The sequence below is a fragment of the Periplaneta americana genome, chromosome 12 (assembly GCF_040183065.1).
Source record: "Periplaneta americana isolate PAMFEO1 chromosome 12, P.americana_PAMFEO1_priV1, whole genome shotgun sequence".
NCBI classification, from domain to species: Eukaryota; Metazoa; Arthropoda; class Insecta; order Blattodea; family Blattidae; genus Periplaneta; species Periplaneta americana.
Window position 1 is genome coordinate 161,235,740 of NC_091128.1, and position 15,056 is coordinate 161,250,795.

A 15,056-nucleotide genomic window follows, 5' to 3' on the forward strand; every position below is an offset into this window, starting at 1 on the left:
TATTTATGGCTTTTAAGGAACCCGAAAGTTCATTGTCGTCCTCACATAAGCCCGCCATTGGTCCCTATACTGAGCAAGATTAATCCAGTCTCTACAATCATATCCCACCTCCCTCAAATCCATTTTAATATTATCCTCCCATCTACGTCTCGGCCTCCCCAAAGGTCTTTTTCCCTCCGGCCTCCCAACTAATACTCTATATGCATTTCTGGATTAGCCCATACGTGCTACATGCCCTGCCCATCTCAAACGTCTGGATTTAATGTTCCTAATTATGTCAGGTGAAGAATACAATGCATGCAGTTCTGCGTTGTGTAACTTCATCCCTCTTAGCCCCAAATATTTTCCTAAGAACCTATTCTCAAACACCCTTAATCTCAGTTCCTCTCTCAAAGTGAGAGTCTAACTTTCACAATCATATAGAACAACCGGTAATATAACTGTTTTATAAATTCTAACTTTCATTTTTTTTAAGAGCAGACTATATGACAAAAGCTTCTCAACCGAATAATTACAGGCATTCCTCATATTTATTCTGTGTTTAATTTCCTCCTGAGTATCATTTATATTTGTTACTGTTGCTCCCAGGTATTTGAATTTTTCCACCTCTTTAATGGATAAATTTCCAATTTTTATATTTCCATTTCGTACAATATTCTGGTCACGAGACATAACCATATACTTTGTCTTTTCGGGAGTTACTTCCAAGCCTATCTCTTTACTTGCTTCAAGTAAAATTCCCGGCAGCTACTATTTTGTGTTAGCTATGTGCTGTGGGGAGGTTTAGATAAGAGGTCATTAACAGTATCCTTGTTAGGTGTGGAGAAAGGAATGTACCACGTCATTTTTAGTCACCTACTTCAAGCCCTAGTTACAAAACGTTGCAGGAAAGTAGTGACAGCAGTGCCAGTGATACAATCATCCTTACCCTACCTGAAGACTACGAAGCGCCTGACTTTTCGCGGTGCTGACAGATGGCGACGCAGTCACATTCTCTGTGCCGTTGACAATGGTGGAGGGCGGCATGACGGCAGAGGATGTGAGAAATGGCAGAGGTGTTGGCAGAAAGTTGGTCTGGTTCGGAGAAGTCATGAAACTCAGGACAACAAGCCTGTCTCGATGTACCACCATGAAGTCCAGGTCTGTCCGCCATATGGCATCTGTAATTGAATTAAACAATTCATTTGCTTGTAACTTCTTTCTTTAAAAACAAAAGTTATTTATATGTTTTTTATATAGTTTTCCACTGCATCTCCTAACTCTGCAAATCATTTGACTAGAATATGTCTTTTCCTGCACAGAGTATTGCTGCTCATTCCAGAATTCATCAACTGTGAAACAAAAAATGACAGAATTTCAAATGATTATTGTAACAACGTACGAGTCCACACCTGTGGAGTAACGGTTAGTGCATCTGGCCGCGAAATCAGGTGGCCCGGGTTCGATTCCCGGTTGGGGCAAGTTACCTGGTTGAGGTTTTTCTGGGGTTTTCCCTCAACCCAATATGAGCAAATGTTGAGTAACTTTCGGTGTTGGATTCCAGACTCATTTCACCGACATTATCACCTTCATCTCATTCAGACGCTAAATAACCTAAGATGTTGATAAAGCGTCGTAAAATATCATACAAAAAAAAACAATGTACGAGAGATGCAACTGTACTGCTATGAACAATCGGCGAAAGATACCTAGAGAAGAATAAAGAAGTGTATATAGTATTTGTGGACCTAGAAAAGGCGTTTGACAGAGTGGATTGGAATAATTTGATGAGGATCCTAAAAAAAATTGGTGTGGATTGGAAAGAGAGGAGGCTGTTCAGTAACTTTATATGAAACAACGAGGATAGGAGAAGAAATGTCAGAAGGAAGTGAAATAGGGAGATGAGTACGACAAGGATGCCCTTTATCACTTACCATGTTCAACATCTACTTGGAGGATTTAGTGAAGAATTGTTTTCAAAACATGGGAGGAGTGATAGTAGGAGAAAGAAGAATAAAGTGTGTAAGATTTGCTGATGATATGGGGTTGTTAGCAGAAGAAATGATACTAAGGGATGTACTACTGGAGCTAAATGACAGCTGTGAGCAGTATGGAATGAAGATAAATGCAAACAAGACGAAGACAATGGTCGTAGAAAGAAAAGTAAAGAAGGTAAACTTGCGAATTCTAAATGAGGCAGTAGAGCAAGTGGACAGCTTCAAATACTTGGGGTGTACTATAAGCAGTAACATGAGCTGCTGCCAGGAAGTCAAAAAAAGGATAGCAATGGTCAAGAAAGCTTTTAATAGAAAAAGGAGAATCTTCTGCGGACTCCTGGAAAAAGAACAAAGGAAGAGACTATTGAAGTGCTTTGTATGGAGTGTAGCATGTATGGGGCAGAAACATAGACATTACGACGAAATGAAGAGAAACGAATAGAAGGATTTGAAATGTGGATATGGAGAAGGATGGAGCATGTGAAATGGACAGACAGAATAAGAAATGAAGTTGTGTTGGAAAGAGTGGGTGAAGAAAGAATGATGCTGAAACTGATCAGGAAGAGGAAAAGGAATTGACTGGGTCACTGGCTGAGAAGAAATGACATAGTGAAGGATGCACTGGAAGGAATGGTGAACGGGAGAAGAGTTCGGGGCAGAAGAAGATATCAGATGATAGAAAACATTACGATGTGTGAAACATACGAGAAGATAAAGAGGAAGGCAGAAAATAGGAAAGACTGGATAATGCTGGTTTTGCAATGAAAGACCTGCTCTTGGGCAGAACACTATGAATGAATGAATGCATTTCTGGATTCGTCCACACTTGTTACATGCCCTGCCCATCTCAAATGTTTGGATTTAAAGTTCCTAATTAGCAGTGGCGTAGCGTCAATGTAAGCTAAAAAGCTTAGCTTCCCCAGTTAATAATAATTGCATAATAAACCTGCACTTTATGGACAAAATTATTTATTAATTTTAATAGAATTTATATTTACGTGTTAAATATTGTGATGCGGCAGCTCAGGATGATTTGTGATGCAGCAGTAAACAAGAAGCCTGCACACACCAGCTTCCAAGCACACTGGTTTCTTCTGTGTAATTCACCCCGCAGATTTTCCATCCCTTTCTAACTAAACTACCCTAGTCGCAAGGCTCGCAAGAAGCTAGCTTTAACATTTAAAATAAGTAGTTTCCGAGTTATCCCTTTTCGTCAGTTGTGTTCAGTTGAAGTGTTAGTGTGCATTGTGCCTGATATAATAAATAATGAGCGAAATAACAGTTCCTGACACTAATTTACTTGAATTTTTTTAGGACAATTGTATTATCAAGACTGACTTACGAACAAAGTGTGATTTAAAAAACAAATGACCGACTCCCTTGCTGTGAATGAAGGACACAACCAAAAGACAGACGCATACTTACGTAATGATACTAATATTGTGATTTCTCTAAGTATGACAGGGAGTGAGCTAATGTTATACGTATACGTGTCTATTTGTTAAGAGATATGTGTAAACCGTGAAATCATATTTTACTACGTATCATTTGAGGTCATGCCTTATTGGTGTTACTTACGATGTTCCAACCAATCTTCGACTGCTGACTTGACATTGACTACTATTTATTTTAAGACTGTATTTTTGTAATACGTTTTCTCATATTGCATGAAAGACAACTTGAGTTAGCTTCCCCTGCTCAAAATTTCATGCTACGCCACTGCTAATTAGGTCAGGTGAAGACTACAATACGTGCAGTTCTGTGTTTTGTAACTTTCTCCATTCTCCTGTAACTTCATCTCTCTTAGCCTCAAATATTTTCCTAAGCACCTTATTCTCAAAGAACCTTAACCTCTGTTTCTTCTGATTTTTAAACAGCTTCAATCATTTGTAAACACCCTGTGTTCCAACCTTTGTGCAGGAAGCCAGTCTGGATGAGGCGCGCTTCCACCAGCAGCTTGAGGAGAAGGAGGCAGAAAGAAGTCACGAGATGCAGGAAGGGGGCCGTGGGACCGCCGTGCTGCCAGAGCGAGCGCAGCACCCCCGAGCGCCCCAGCACCACGCTGCTTGCCGGGTCCGCGCCGCACGTGCTGAGGTGGCGGCCCAGCTTGAAGCCGTCGTTGGCCAGGTTGCCGATCTTGAAGACGGCCGCCGCCAGGAAGAAGGGGATGAGCAGCACGGCCACCCCGGTGAGTGCGAGGTACACGTACAGCTCCAGGCGGGGCGGCGGGCTGGGCCCCGGCCAGGGCAGCGCCGCGTAGCCCAGCAGCCGCTGCACGCTCTGCTCCGCGATGTACGCCTGAAGACAGAAACAAGTCAAGTTGCAGTTGTGCAAATACCTCCGTGCCAGGGAAATAGAGATGGCCGATATTTCACAAACCGATATTTTGTCACAGGTATTTTTTTGTCACAGATAAACCTGTGACTGATGACGCGAAATATCTGTGACAAAATATCGCTATCGAAATCTGCTCCGTATTCAGTACTCTGTCACCGTTGCAACGTCTGTGACTGATATTTTCTCCTCTACGTCGTGGCTTTGCACATGCGCATGATACAATAACAGCAATCGGGCGGTGGTATTTGATTATTTTTTCGTGATATTTTGTTCAATATTATTTTTTTTAAGTGATGATGTGTTGCAAAGTTATTAGCGGCATTATAATAATATAATCATGAATCTGACATTTTGTTTTCATATTTTAGTCTGTATATATGTTTTATAAATATTTTATGTATTCCCCGAGATCTTCACATTTTCATATTAAGCTTACTGTCAATTTATATTAATTTGTAAGTATTTTCCACTCAATTAAAACCGAACGAGACAAAACTGGCTAATATGATGGGCAACTTATTTCGCTAAACTAACCTTGAGGTAGTTCCCTTCGAATTCCCCTTATACACCTTGCATATACGAATCTGCGACAGGTCAGGTTTGGTTGGTTTAAGCTTTTATTATGCCTAGACATATAGGATCAACGACTAAACTAGCGTTGAGGTAGTTCCCTTCGTACTCCACATATACACCTTGCATATACGAATCTGTGACAGGTTAGGTTTGGTTAGTTTAGGCTTTGTTATGCCATGGATATACGATCAACTGCATCTCCACAAAAAATCAAATTCAACGATTTTCACTTCCGAAATCACCTAAACTACCTCAGCTCTAGTTTAACCCGAGGAACTGTCTCTCCACAAAGAAAAAAAAAATCCTTATAAATGCAACGATTTTCACATTCGAATTCGCCGAAACTACTTCAGCCCTAGTTTCACCATCTTATTATAAATTATATAATGACTACACGATTTAAATAGTAATAATACCATTGGTTACCAATACTTTATCTTGTGTAAAATCCTGTCTGAACAACAGTTTTGTTTTGTAATTATTTTCCATTGTTTTTCGGAATACTGGTGTTTCGTTAATTTTTATTCTGACTCAATATTATAATGTTAATGCAGGATCAATTTTTAAAACGATTAGGATAATCACATAACCTCAATTTCTCCATACTCAACTACATTAAAAAATTATATCTACAATCAACTACGATATAACCTCTTGGTATATGAGGTTAACTTTTTACATGTTTCTGTTGAGTTAGCTTAGTATTTATTTGTTAATGGTATATGTACATAACTTATTTGTTGCATTTTCCCATATACACCACTGATGCGTGGCGTGTATAGAGAATTCGTATTCACATTGCACTGCTCTTCAATATTTTCTGTTAATTTTTATCGGTGTGACAAAATCACAGATAAAAGTCACAGATATTTAATTGTCACAGTCACAGTTGTCACAGATACTTGGAAATTCCGTTTAAGCTCAACTCTACAGGGAAATGATGAAGATGTTAACGAAATGGAAGAAGCGTTGTTCAGCAGGGGCGATTTCTCCGGGCATGCTATGCTTGCTGCGCAAGCCCAATATTTTCGTAGAATGTGTATTTCTCAAAATGGCGTTACGTACACTTAGCGGCAAAAAGAATGGGCCGACTCTTGGTCGATAGAAATGCCAAGTTCTATCGCGCGGTTCACTCGTGTAAACGTAACCCACTGCAAGGCTTTGCTGTGGTGTCTCTTCATTGAAAGTCGTCCGTCTATAATGTAGTAAACCTTATGAGCAGTGTGTGGCCCAGTGGTAAGAAGTCTGACATTCGTACCAGAGGTTGTGAGTTCGCCTCCCGGTACGGTAAAATTATTATTATTATTATTATTATTATTATTATTATTATTATTATTGTTTTTTTAACTTTTACTCAATTTATTACTTTAAATGTGAAATGGCATTTGTTAACAAACTTCGTTATGCCTGCCTTGTAAAAATATTATTGCCCATCACTTGTCAGCTATTAATAGGTGAGACCTGGCCTGTATAACAAAAATACTTGTTTCACATCCTAAAAAACCGGACGCATATCAAACACAAATAAATAATTAAATTAACAAAAACAAACAATTTTTTTAATGTATTAACGAAACAAGGCCTGTGGTGGGGACTAGCATCTCGTCCACAAACCACCTGCGTCAACAACTGCCCTCATTCTGCGCGGCATGGAGTCCACAAGATTATGGAACAGGTCTGAATTCTTGGCCATCTCCTCCCACGCATCTAGAACTCTGTCCCACAATTCCTCAGGTGTCTGAACGGGTGGTTGTTCTGCCCAATTAGAGCCCAATTTTGATGCAGCCCACATATTTTGAATCGGATTCATATCTGGTGAATTTGGAGGCCAATCGACTGGGTCGACATCACGCCTCCTCGTAAACCATCTTTGAATCCTGTTGGCGGTGTGTATCGGATGATTATTCTGCTGGAAGAAAAGTGTTCCTTCTGGATATCGTTTTCCGTTGTATTAACAGATACCAGTATTGCTTGAAAGAGAGAGGGAGGTTTATTATTTATTAGAGTTCGGGCATATTGTAAGTGATATCGCCACATAATTTATAGCTTTGCGAGACACATATGATGGCAAATTTGTAATAAAAAAAAAGAAGATTAAGGGAGATTCGAACTTTGAGCTACTACTACCAACGTGTACAATAGACCACTGCCGTAACGACTTACGCTACTGTGACTATTAATATTAGTTCGGCATAATACGTGGTTTTCCTCTTCATATTCGCTCCGGTTGATTTTGTATTTATAAATTTTATTATTATTTCACTCTTCAAGGGCCCTGGTGTATCTAGAATCAACCCGCCATTCGATTTTATTACATATTTTAGACTCTTAAACAAAGTACAGCAAATTTAAATAGTTTAATGATGTGTTATCTAGTGAACTACGGCTTTGACGTGATGAGCATGCGCAATGTTATGTCTCTGGGACTTAAAAATTGTCGGCTGGCCCATTCTTTTTGCCGCTAAGTGTACATTAAAATTTATTTTGATTTTTGGAATACAGTATAGGCGTAATACCATCCGTTGCACACCGCAAGTATCGCAACGCTTGCTCGTTTCTTGGAGCTACAGGGAAGCCGTAGAAATAGCGAGAATATGATGCGCGCGCAAGTGCCTTCCTCTAGGCGCACATGCTTCTGTTATGTGTTGTTTGAAGCTCTGGTCCGAGAGCTACACCAACGACTATTTAACGTTGCACAGAGCAGTATTGACAGCGGGAATGTGCTGTGATTTGCGAGTGCAATGTAATTGTGTTAGCTGCTGCATGTATTATTAATTCTTGCAATGAGTTCGGAATTGTGTGTCATTGAAACATTTATTAAATCCATTTTCCCGAAGGACTATTCAAGAGAAGACAGACATTATAGAGAATATGTGCGCTCGTTCAGTGCAGCTCAATACAACAATGTGCACTGGTTGGCAGGGTCGAAAAAACTAAATAAACTGTTTTGTTGGCCATGTTTGTTATATTATATCGAACTTCTACATCTGATAAGGGAATATGATCCATGACTCATAATGATTTCATAATTATAAAATAAAGTATTTAGGCTATGTGGGTCTGATTATTTTTATTAATTATGAATTATTATATCCTCCCATCTTCCCCTATGAATATAAGAGCAAGCCTAACTTTCGTCATTAGCATCCGCCCCTGTTGTTCAGTATGGGTTAGGAATTGGATTAGTATCTAAGGGAGATACATGACCATTGACCGTTACAAATAAAACAAATGAAATCTTCAAGCAGATTTAATAATGTTATTCTTAGTGTAAATGTAATAAAATGAGCAGGTCTGATTTATAGGCTAATTGAAAATGATTTTCTTGAAGCTGTTACAGTTTCCAAAAAAAATAATAATAATAATAATAATAATAATCTATCAGCCACATCGAACCATGTCAGTTTCGGCCGATAAATGTCATCCCTTCAAGCAACACTCTTCTTAATCCCTCTTATCTTCCTCACTTCTTCTCTATCTACAGTTTAATGGTTTTCAATCGTCTTTCGTACCTCATCTTTGTCCACGTTAAAACCTCTGTTGTTCAAGTCCTCAATGAACTTTTCCTTGGCAGCTTTCTTTGCATTTCTGTCACGATACCTTGCAGTTTCTACAGTCTACAGGCCTTCGAGAGTTTTATAGAACCCCAGAAACTCAAATGATTTTCTTAAAGCTCCTACAGTTACCAAAAAAAAAAAAAAAATAATAATCTATCAACCACATTGAACCATGTCAGTTTCGGCCGATAAATGTCATCCCTTCAAGCAACACTCTTCTTAATCCCTCCTATCTTCCTCACTTCTTCTCCATCTACAGTTTAATGGTTTTCAATCGTCTTTCGTACCTCATCTTTGTCCACGTTAAAACCTCTGCTGTTCAAGTCCTCAATGAACTTTTCCTTGGCAGCTTTTTTTGCATTTCTGTCACGATACCTTGCAGTTTCTACAGTCTACAGGCCTTCGAGAGTTTTATAGAACCCCAGAAACTCAAATGATTTTCTTAAAGCTCCTACAGTTACCAAAAAAAATAATAATAATAATCTATCAACCACATTGAACCATGTCAGTTTCGGCCGATAAATGTCATCCCTTCAAGCAACACTCTTCTTAATCCCTCCTATCTTCCTCACTTCTTCTCCATCTACAGTTTAATGGTTTTCAATCGTCTTTCGTACCTCATCTTTGTCCACGTTAAAACCTCTGTTGTACAAGTCCTCAATGAACTTTTCCTTGGCAGCTTTTTTTGCATTTCTGTCACGATACCTTGCAGTTTCTACAGTCTACTGGCCTTCGAGAGTTTTATAGAACCCCAGAAACTCAAATGATTTTCTTAAAGCTCCTACAGTTACCAAAAAAAATAATAATAATAATCTATCAACCACATTGAACCATGTCAGTTTCGGCCGATAAATGTCATCCCTTCAAGCAACACTCTTCTTAATCCCTCCTATCTTCCTCACTTCTTCTCTATCTACAGTTTAATGGTTTTCAATCGTCTTTCGTAGCTCATCTTTGTCCACGTTAAAACCTCTGTTGTACAAGTCCTCAATGAACTTTTCCTTGGCAGCATTTTTTGCATTTCTGTCACGATACCTTGCAGTTTCTACAGTCTACTGGCCTTCGAGAGTTTTATAGAACCCCAGAAACTCAAATGATTTTCTTAAAGCTCCTACAGTTTCCAAAAAAAAAAAATAATAATAATAATAATAATCTATCAGCCATATCGAACCATGTCAGTTTCGGCCGATAAATGTCATCCCTTCAAGCAACACTCTTCTTAATCCCTCCTATCTTCCTCACTTCTTCTCCATCTACAGTTTAATGGTTTTCAATCGTCTTTCGTAGCTCATCTTTGTCCACGTTAAAACCTCTGCTGTTCAAGTCCTCAATGAACTTTTCCTTGGCAGTTTCTTTTGCATTTCTGTCACGATACTTTGCAGTTTTTATAATCCACAGGCCTTCGAGAGTTTTATAGAATCCCAGAAACTCAAATATTTGGTCATTATTGCACTTATTATTGTTTCTTATTATTTTTACGTTCCCATTACAACATAAAAAAACAGTTAATTTATCGCTCTTAAAACAGCTGTTAATTTAAATTCCCGCGCTTTTCCACTTGAATTCAAGTTATCAAGTGACGTTCACACTATTAAAGTTCTTTCAAAAGTGTCCTTTCAAGTCAAGTAAAAAGTAGAAAGGGATTCAACTACACTTAAAACTTGAATTGAAGCTCGTACTTGACTTCAAGTCAACTTGAAACATAGTTCACACTTTTCAAGTTCGTCGTATCAAGTGACTTGAATTCAAAGTGTGAACGAGGCTTTACAGTTCGTACAACTTCCTCGTGTGCAGTTGCCAGTAACTTCTTTGAATGCCCACAAAATAATTTGAGGCGATGCAAGGCGAAGAAAAGAAAATTTCTTCCGCCAGGAAAACCTACGTGTAATCAAATGGGAGCTCGCCTTCAGGGGCTTATTCCACTGTTACCATAGCAACAGCAGGCCTCCAGCGCTATGTGATATTCGTTTGTTGCTGCTGTTGACGTACCTGAAGGCCGGCTGCGCAGAGGCCGTACCACACCGACCACAGACTATTGAAGTGGGCGCGGAAACATGAGGACGAGTCCCTGCGGCTCGGCGGCACGGGTTTGACTTGTACTTGGGGCTGCTTCTTGCAGACTTGCTGCTTCTGCTGCTCATTGTTGTTCTCGAACGTCATCAGGCTCCCCGACTTGGACATCGCCTCCTGCAACATGTCACTCATTAACACAAGACAGTCAGGGCTCTGGAATAGGCACATTTTTAGTCACACACCAAAACGCCATGTGTACAGACCGATTTAGTCCTGACAGCTCGGTGACACGAAAGAGGGGAAGTAATAGGAGTAGTGGGGAGAGCTCCGGAGTAGATACAAGGGCGAGCGATCGGTAAAGGAATGCAGCACAGCTTACCTGTACTAGAAACATACAGCTCTACCGCACGCATGACAACCGATCGCTCCAAGGCAAAAGAGTGACTAACCCAAACACTCCTTGGCGTAACTAAATGGACTCGCCTGACCAAGGCGCACATTATCGGTGACAGTCAGGAGTAAATAATCGTACTGTATGTGTCTACGGAGTGAGAGCATAAAATTCTATCTATGCGTAGACAATTTAGATAGGTACTCATACTTCATTCATACAACTCTCAGAAGATATCGGCGAGTGAGAACATTACAGATCACCTTCAAGCCCTGATAACGCAAAAAAGCTGACCTAATGGTCGCCAGAATTTGCAAGCTGCCTCCGAATACATGACCAGTCCTCGAATGCTAAGGAGTCTCCCCGCAAGGCGTTCTTCTAGCAGAGGAAACACATCCGTTTGCCAGCGGAAAGGTCTGGCTGTCTCTCCGTACGATATCATATAGGTCGTACGCCTTATCCTGAAACTATATTTTTGACGTTGTCTTCCTAGTTACAAGGTATGGGGCATAACTCGGAAACAGACCTCACGTAAAACTGCAACTCCCTTGTGAATTTTGTATTCTCTTTGTTCTCCTCGTCTTTACCTCGTTCCCCTTCTCTTTCCCTCTTTCTCTTTGTCTTTCCATTGTTCCTCTTGTCTTTTCCTTGGTCTACTTGTCTTTCCCTTGCTCTACTTGTCTTTCCCTTGCTCTCCTTGTCTTTCCCTTGCTCTCCTTGTCTTTCCCTTGCTCTCCTTGTCTTTCCCTTGCTCTCCTAGGCTTCCCTTGCTCTCCTTGTCTTTCCCTTGCTCTTCTAGTCTTCCCCTTGCTCTCCTTGTCTTTCCCTTGCTCGCCTTGTCTTTCCCTTGCTCTCCTTGTCTTTCCCTTGCTCTCATTGTCTTTCCCTTGCTCTCCTATTCTTTCTCTTGCTCTTCTTGTCTTTCCCTTGCTCTCCTTGTCTTTCCCTTGTTCTCCTTGACTTTCCCTTGCTCTCCTTGTCTTTCCCTTGCTCACATTGTCTTTCCCTTGCTCTCCTTGTCTTTCCCTTGCTCGCCTTGTCTTTCCCTTGCTCTCCTTGTCTTTCCCTTGCTCTCCTTGTCTTTCCCTTGCTCTCCTAGTCTTTCCCTTGCTCTACTTGTCTTTCCCTTGCTCTCCTAGTCTTTCCCTTGCCCTCCTTGTCTTTCCCTTGCTCTCCTTGTCTTTCCCTTGCTCGCCTTGTCTTTCCCTTCCTCTCCTTGTCTTTCCCTTGTTCTCCTAGTCTTTCCCTTACTCGCCTTGTCTTTCCCTTGCTCTCCTTGTCTTTCCCTTGCTCTCCTAGTCTTTCCCTTGCTCTCCTTGTCTTTCCCTTGCTCTCATTGTTTTTCCCTTGCACTCATTGTCTTTCCCTTGCTCTCATTGTTTTTCCCTTGTTCTCCTTGTCTTTCCCTTGCTCTCCTTGTCTTTCCCTTGCTCTCATTGTCTTTTGTCTTTCCCTTGCTCTCCTATTCTTTCCCTTGCTCTTCTTGTCTTTCCCTTGCTCTCCTTGTCTTTCCCTTGTTCTCCTTGACTTTCCCTTGCTCTCCTTGTCTTTCCCTTGCTCTCATTGTCTTTCCCTTGCTCTCATTGTCTTTCCCTTGCTCTCCTAGTCTTTCCCTTGTTCTCCTAGTCTTTCCCTTGCTCTCCTTGTCTTTCCCTTGTTCTCCTTGACTTTCCCTTGCTCTCCTTGTCTTTCCCTTGCTCTCATTGTCTTTCCCTTGCTCTCCTAGTCTTTCCCTTGCTCTCCTAGTCTTTCCCTTGCTCTCCTAGTCTTTCCCTTGCTCTCCTAGTCTTTCCCTTGTTCTCCTTTTCTTTCCCTTGCTCTCACTGTCTTTCCCTTGCTCTCATTGTCTTTCCCTTGCTCTCATTGTTTTTCCCTTACACTCATTGTCTTTCCCTTGCTCTCATTTTTTTCCCTTGCTCTCATTGTCTTTCCCTTGCTCTCCTTGTCTTTCCCTTGTTCTCCTTGTCTTTCCCCTGTTCTTCTTGTCTTTCCTTTGCTTTCCTTGCCTTTCCCTTGTTCTCCTTGTTTTTCCCCTGTTCTCCTTGTCTTTTTCTTGTTCTCCTTCTCTTCGACTCGTTCTCCTAGTCTTCGGCTTAATCCCCTTGTCTTTGCCTTTAATTAACGTTTAGACCGGTATTCATAAGACTCTTCTTTCATTAAAATGAATAAATATTAATTTCTTCTGTACGTCGGTACTGTCCGTCTTTTGTTTCCTGTAAAACAGTCAGAAATCCCATGCGTATTTTTAATGACCCTCTGCGTACACGAATTCTATTATTATTCTTCCACGGTTGTATACATTATATTCATGTCATCCATCACTTCCTAATAACACAGTCCGTTGCTATGTTGATATTTAATGCACAACGTTATCCTTTATATTCATGTTACCGTTGCTAGGCACAAAGAATGGTTATTTTTGTTGTTTTACTTGATGTCTTAGCGACGAATGACTTTTGTGAACTTTTATGCACTCGTTCTTAGCAATATGAATATAAAATAAACTTTATATTCCATTAAATATTTGATATAAAACTATTATTATAATAATTATTTATAATAACGATTTATTAAACATAAGCCACATGAGAGTAAACAAATTTCATACACTCGTAGAAACTATCGTCCCAGGCTAATATTACACTCGTGAATAAAATCCTACTCTACTCTCCTGTAGCATAAATTACTATTATAACATTATCTTTTTCCTTTGCATCATTCTTCAACTATTTATGCAATACTATTCGATTTTAGGTTAATTTTTGTTTTGCGTCATTGTTTAGCAATATTATGAAGCATTTTGTTTCACGTTAGATTATTTTTCTCTCTTTGTTGAGTCAATATTATATACTTCTGTTTGATTTCAAGTCGTTATTGAACCCATTCATAGGGACTACCGTTCAGTGGCGAAGCTAAGATGTAAATATTGGATAGGCTGAAAAAATCTGCTTACCTTGCATCTTTTTATAGAGCAGAAGTTTCTCGGTTTTTCTATCAACATTTTTAGTGACACAGATCCCACAAGAAGATTATGACCACTCATTTTCACCCCCAAACAGAATACAGGCATAACAATATAACCTATTTGCCTCTGTTAGCCAAGAACATTTCTTATACCATGAAAATTGAAAATTTATATTTTGTCTTTCTCCACCCGCTATTTTAATATGTAGGCTTAATGTGGTGTCGATCTTCCATCCTTGTAAACACATTCTGTTTCATAAATTCAACTTGAAAACGGTTTCTCTTTCAATTCTACAAATAATGACTTCAATGTTCTCTCAGTATGAGCCATTTTACACAAAATTAATATGCAATACACATACGCATGCACTTTTGATTAAACTAAACTCAACAACGCAGCGCTTTCAGAGAACACCAATATAGCGCGACGTAATATTGTGACGGAAGGCTAGCCTCGTCTCGTACGGAGATGTAGCGAATCGATACCACCTCCTCCGTCCACCCCTCAAGCTTGCGAGTCAAGGTCGTAGCCATGTCTTTAGAGGCTTTTCCCTTAAGCCTCGTTGCTCGCACTGCTCTCTCCATACTGGAATGCCTGCCAACAGCGAACTTAATATATGTAAGGATCGGAGTGCAACCAAGTGTTACGACATATCGTTATAACAAACTTATAATGTCTATTGTTACTAGGAATAATAACTCAATTTTTTTGAGTAGGCTAAGCCTAAAAAGTTTCTTAAAAATTTCGTAAGAGTTTCGCCACTGCTACCGTTTGATTTCAGATAATATTTTTTGTTTTGCTTTCTTGTTTAGACACTTTTGTTTGATTTCAGGTGTTTTCTTTGTCACGTCATTTCCTACTTCTGTTTAATTTTAAGTTGCATTTCTTCCTTTCGCAATTACTGGTTTAATTTTACAATATGTTTCTTGCTTCGTGTTACAACTGTCGAACTAAAATGACACAGCTGGCTTGAAATGAATTTGTATCCGCTTTACGTGAATGTTTGAAAAATCCGCATTTGCAGAGTGTCACTACAACTAAGCTTAAAAGGGCTGAGAGCGGGGTGGAGTAGCTATTGTTCCTGAAGCATGTAGGGTCTATTTGTAAATCGATGTTCATGTATAGTGGAACACAAGAGTTTAGTTGTTGAAAGTACTTCAGTGCATTTTAGTTTCAATTTGTAAAGTGCGTGTTTAATTTTTATTCTTGTGCATTCACTGCGAATGTGTTAGCATATCTAAAGC

General features: G+C 39.8%; 1 protein-coding gene across 4 annotated transcripts in view; it reads right to left on the reverse strand.

Annotated features, from left to right (window-relative positions):
- LOC138711083 (protein tincar-like) overlaps positions 1–15,056 on the reverse strand; it is a 226,106-nt gene that overhangs the window by 25,365 nt on the left and 185,685 nt on the right. For all 4 annotated transcript variants that reach the window (XR_011335346.1, XM_069842399.1, XM_069842400.1 and 1 more), the window contains exons 3-5: positions 10,433–10,630; positions 3,887–4,274; positions 934–1,160 (exon numbers count right to left, since the gene is read on the reverse strand). Coding sequence is in view for 3 of the 4 variants with exons in the window: in XM_069842399.1 (XP_069698500.1) it covers positions 934–1,160; positions 3,887–4,274; positions 10,433–10,624 (807 nt within the window). In the remaining variant the exon portion in view is untranslated. The remainder of the gene's footprint in view (positions 1–933; positions 1,161–3,886; positions 4,275–10,432; positions 10,631–15,056) is intronic.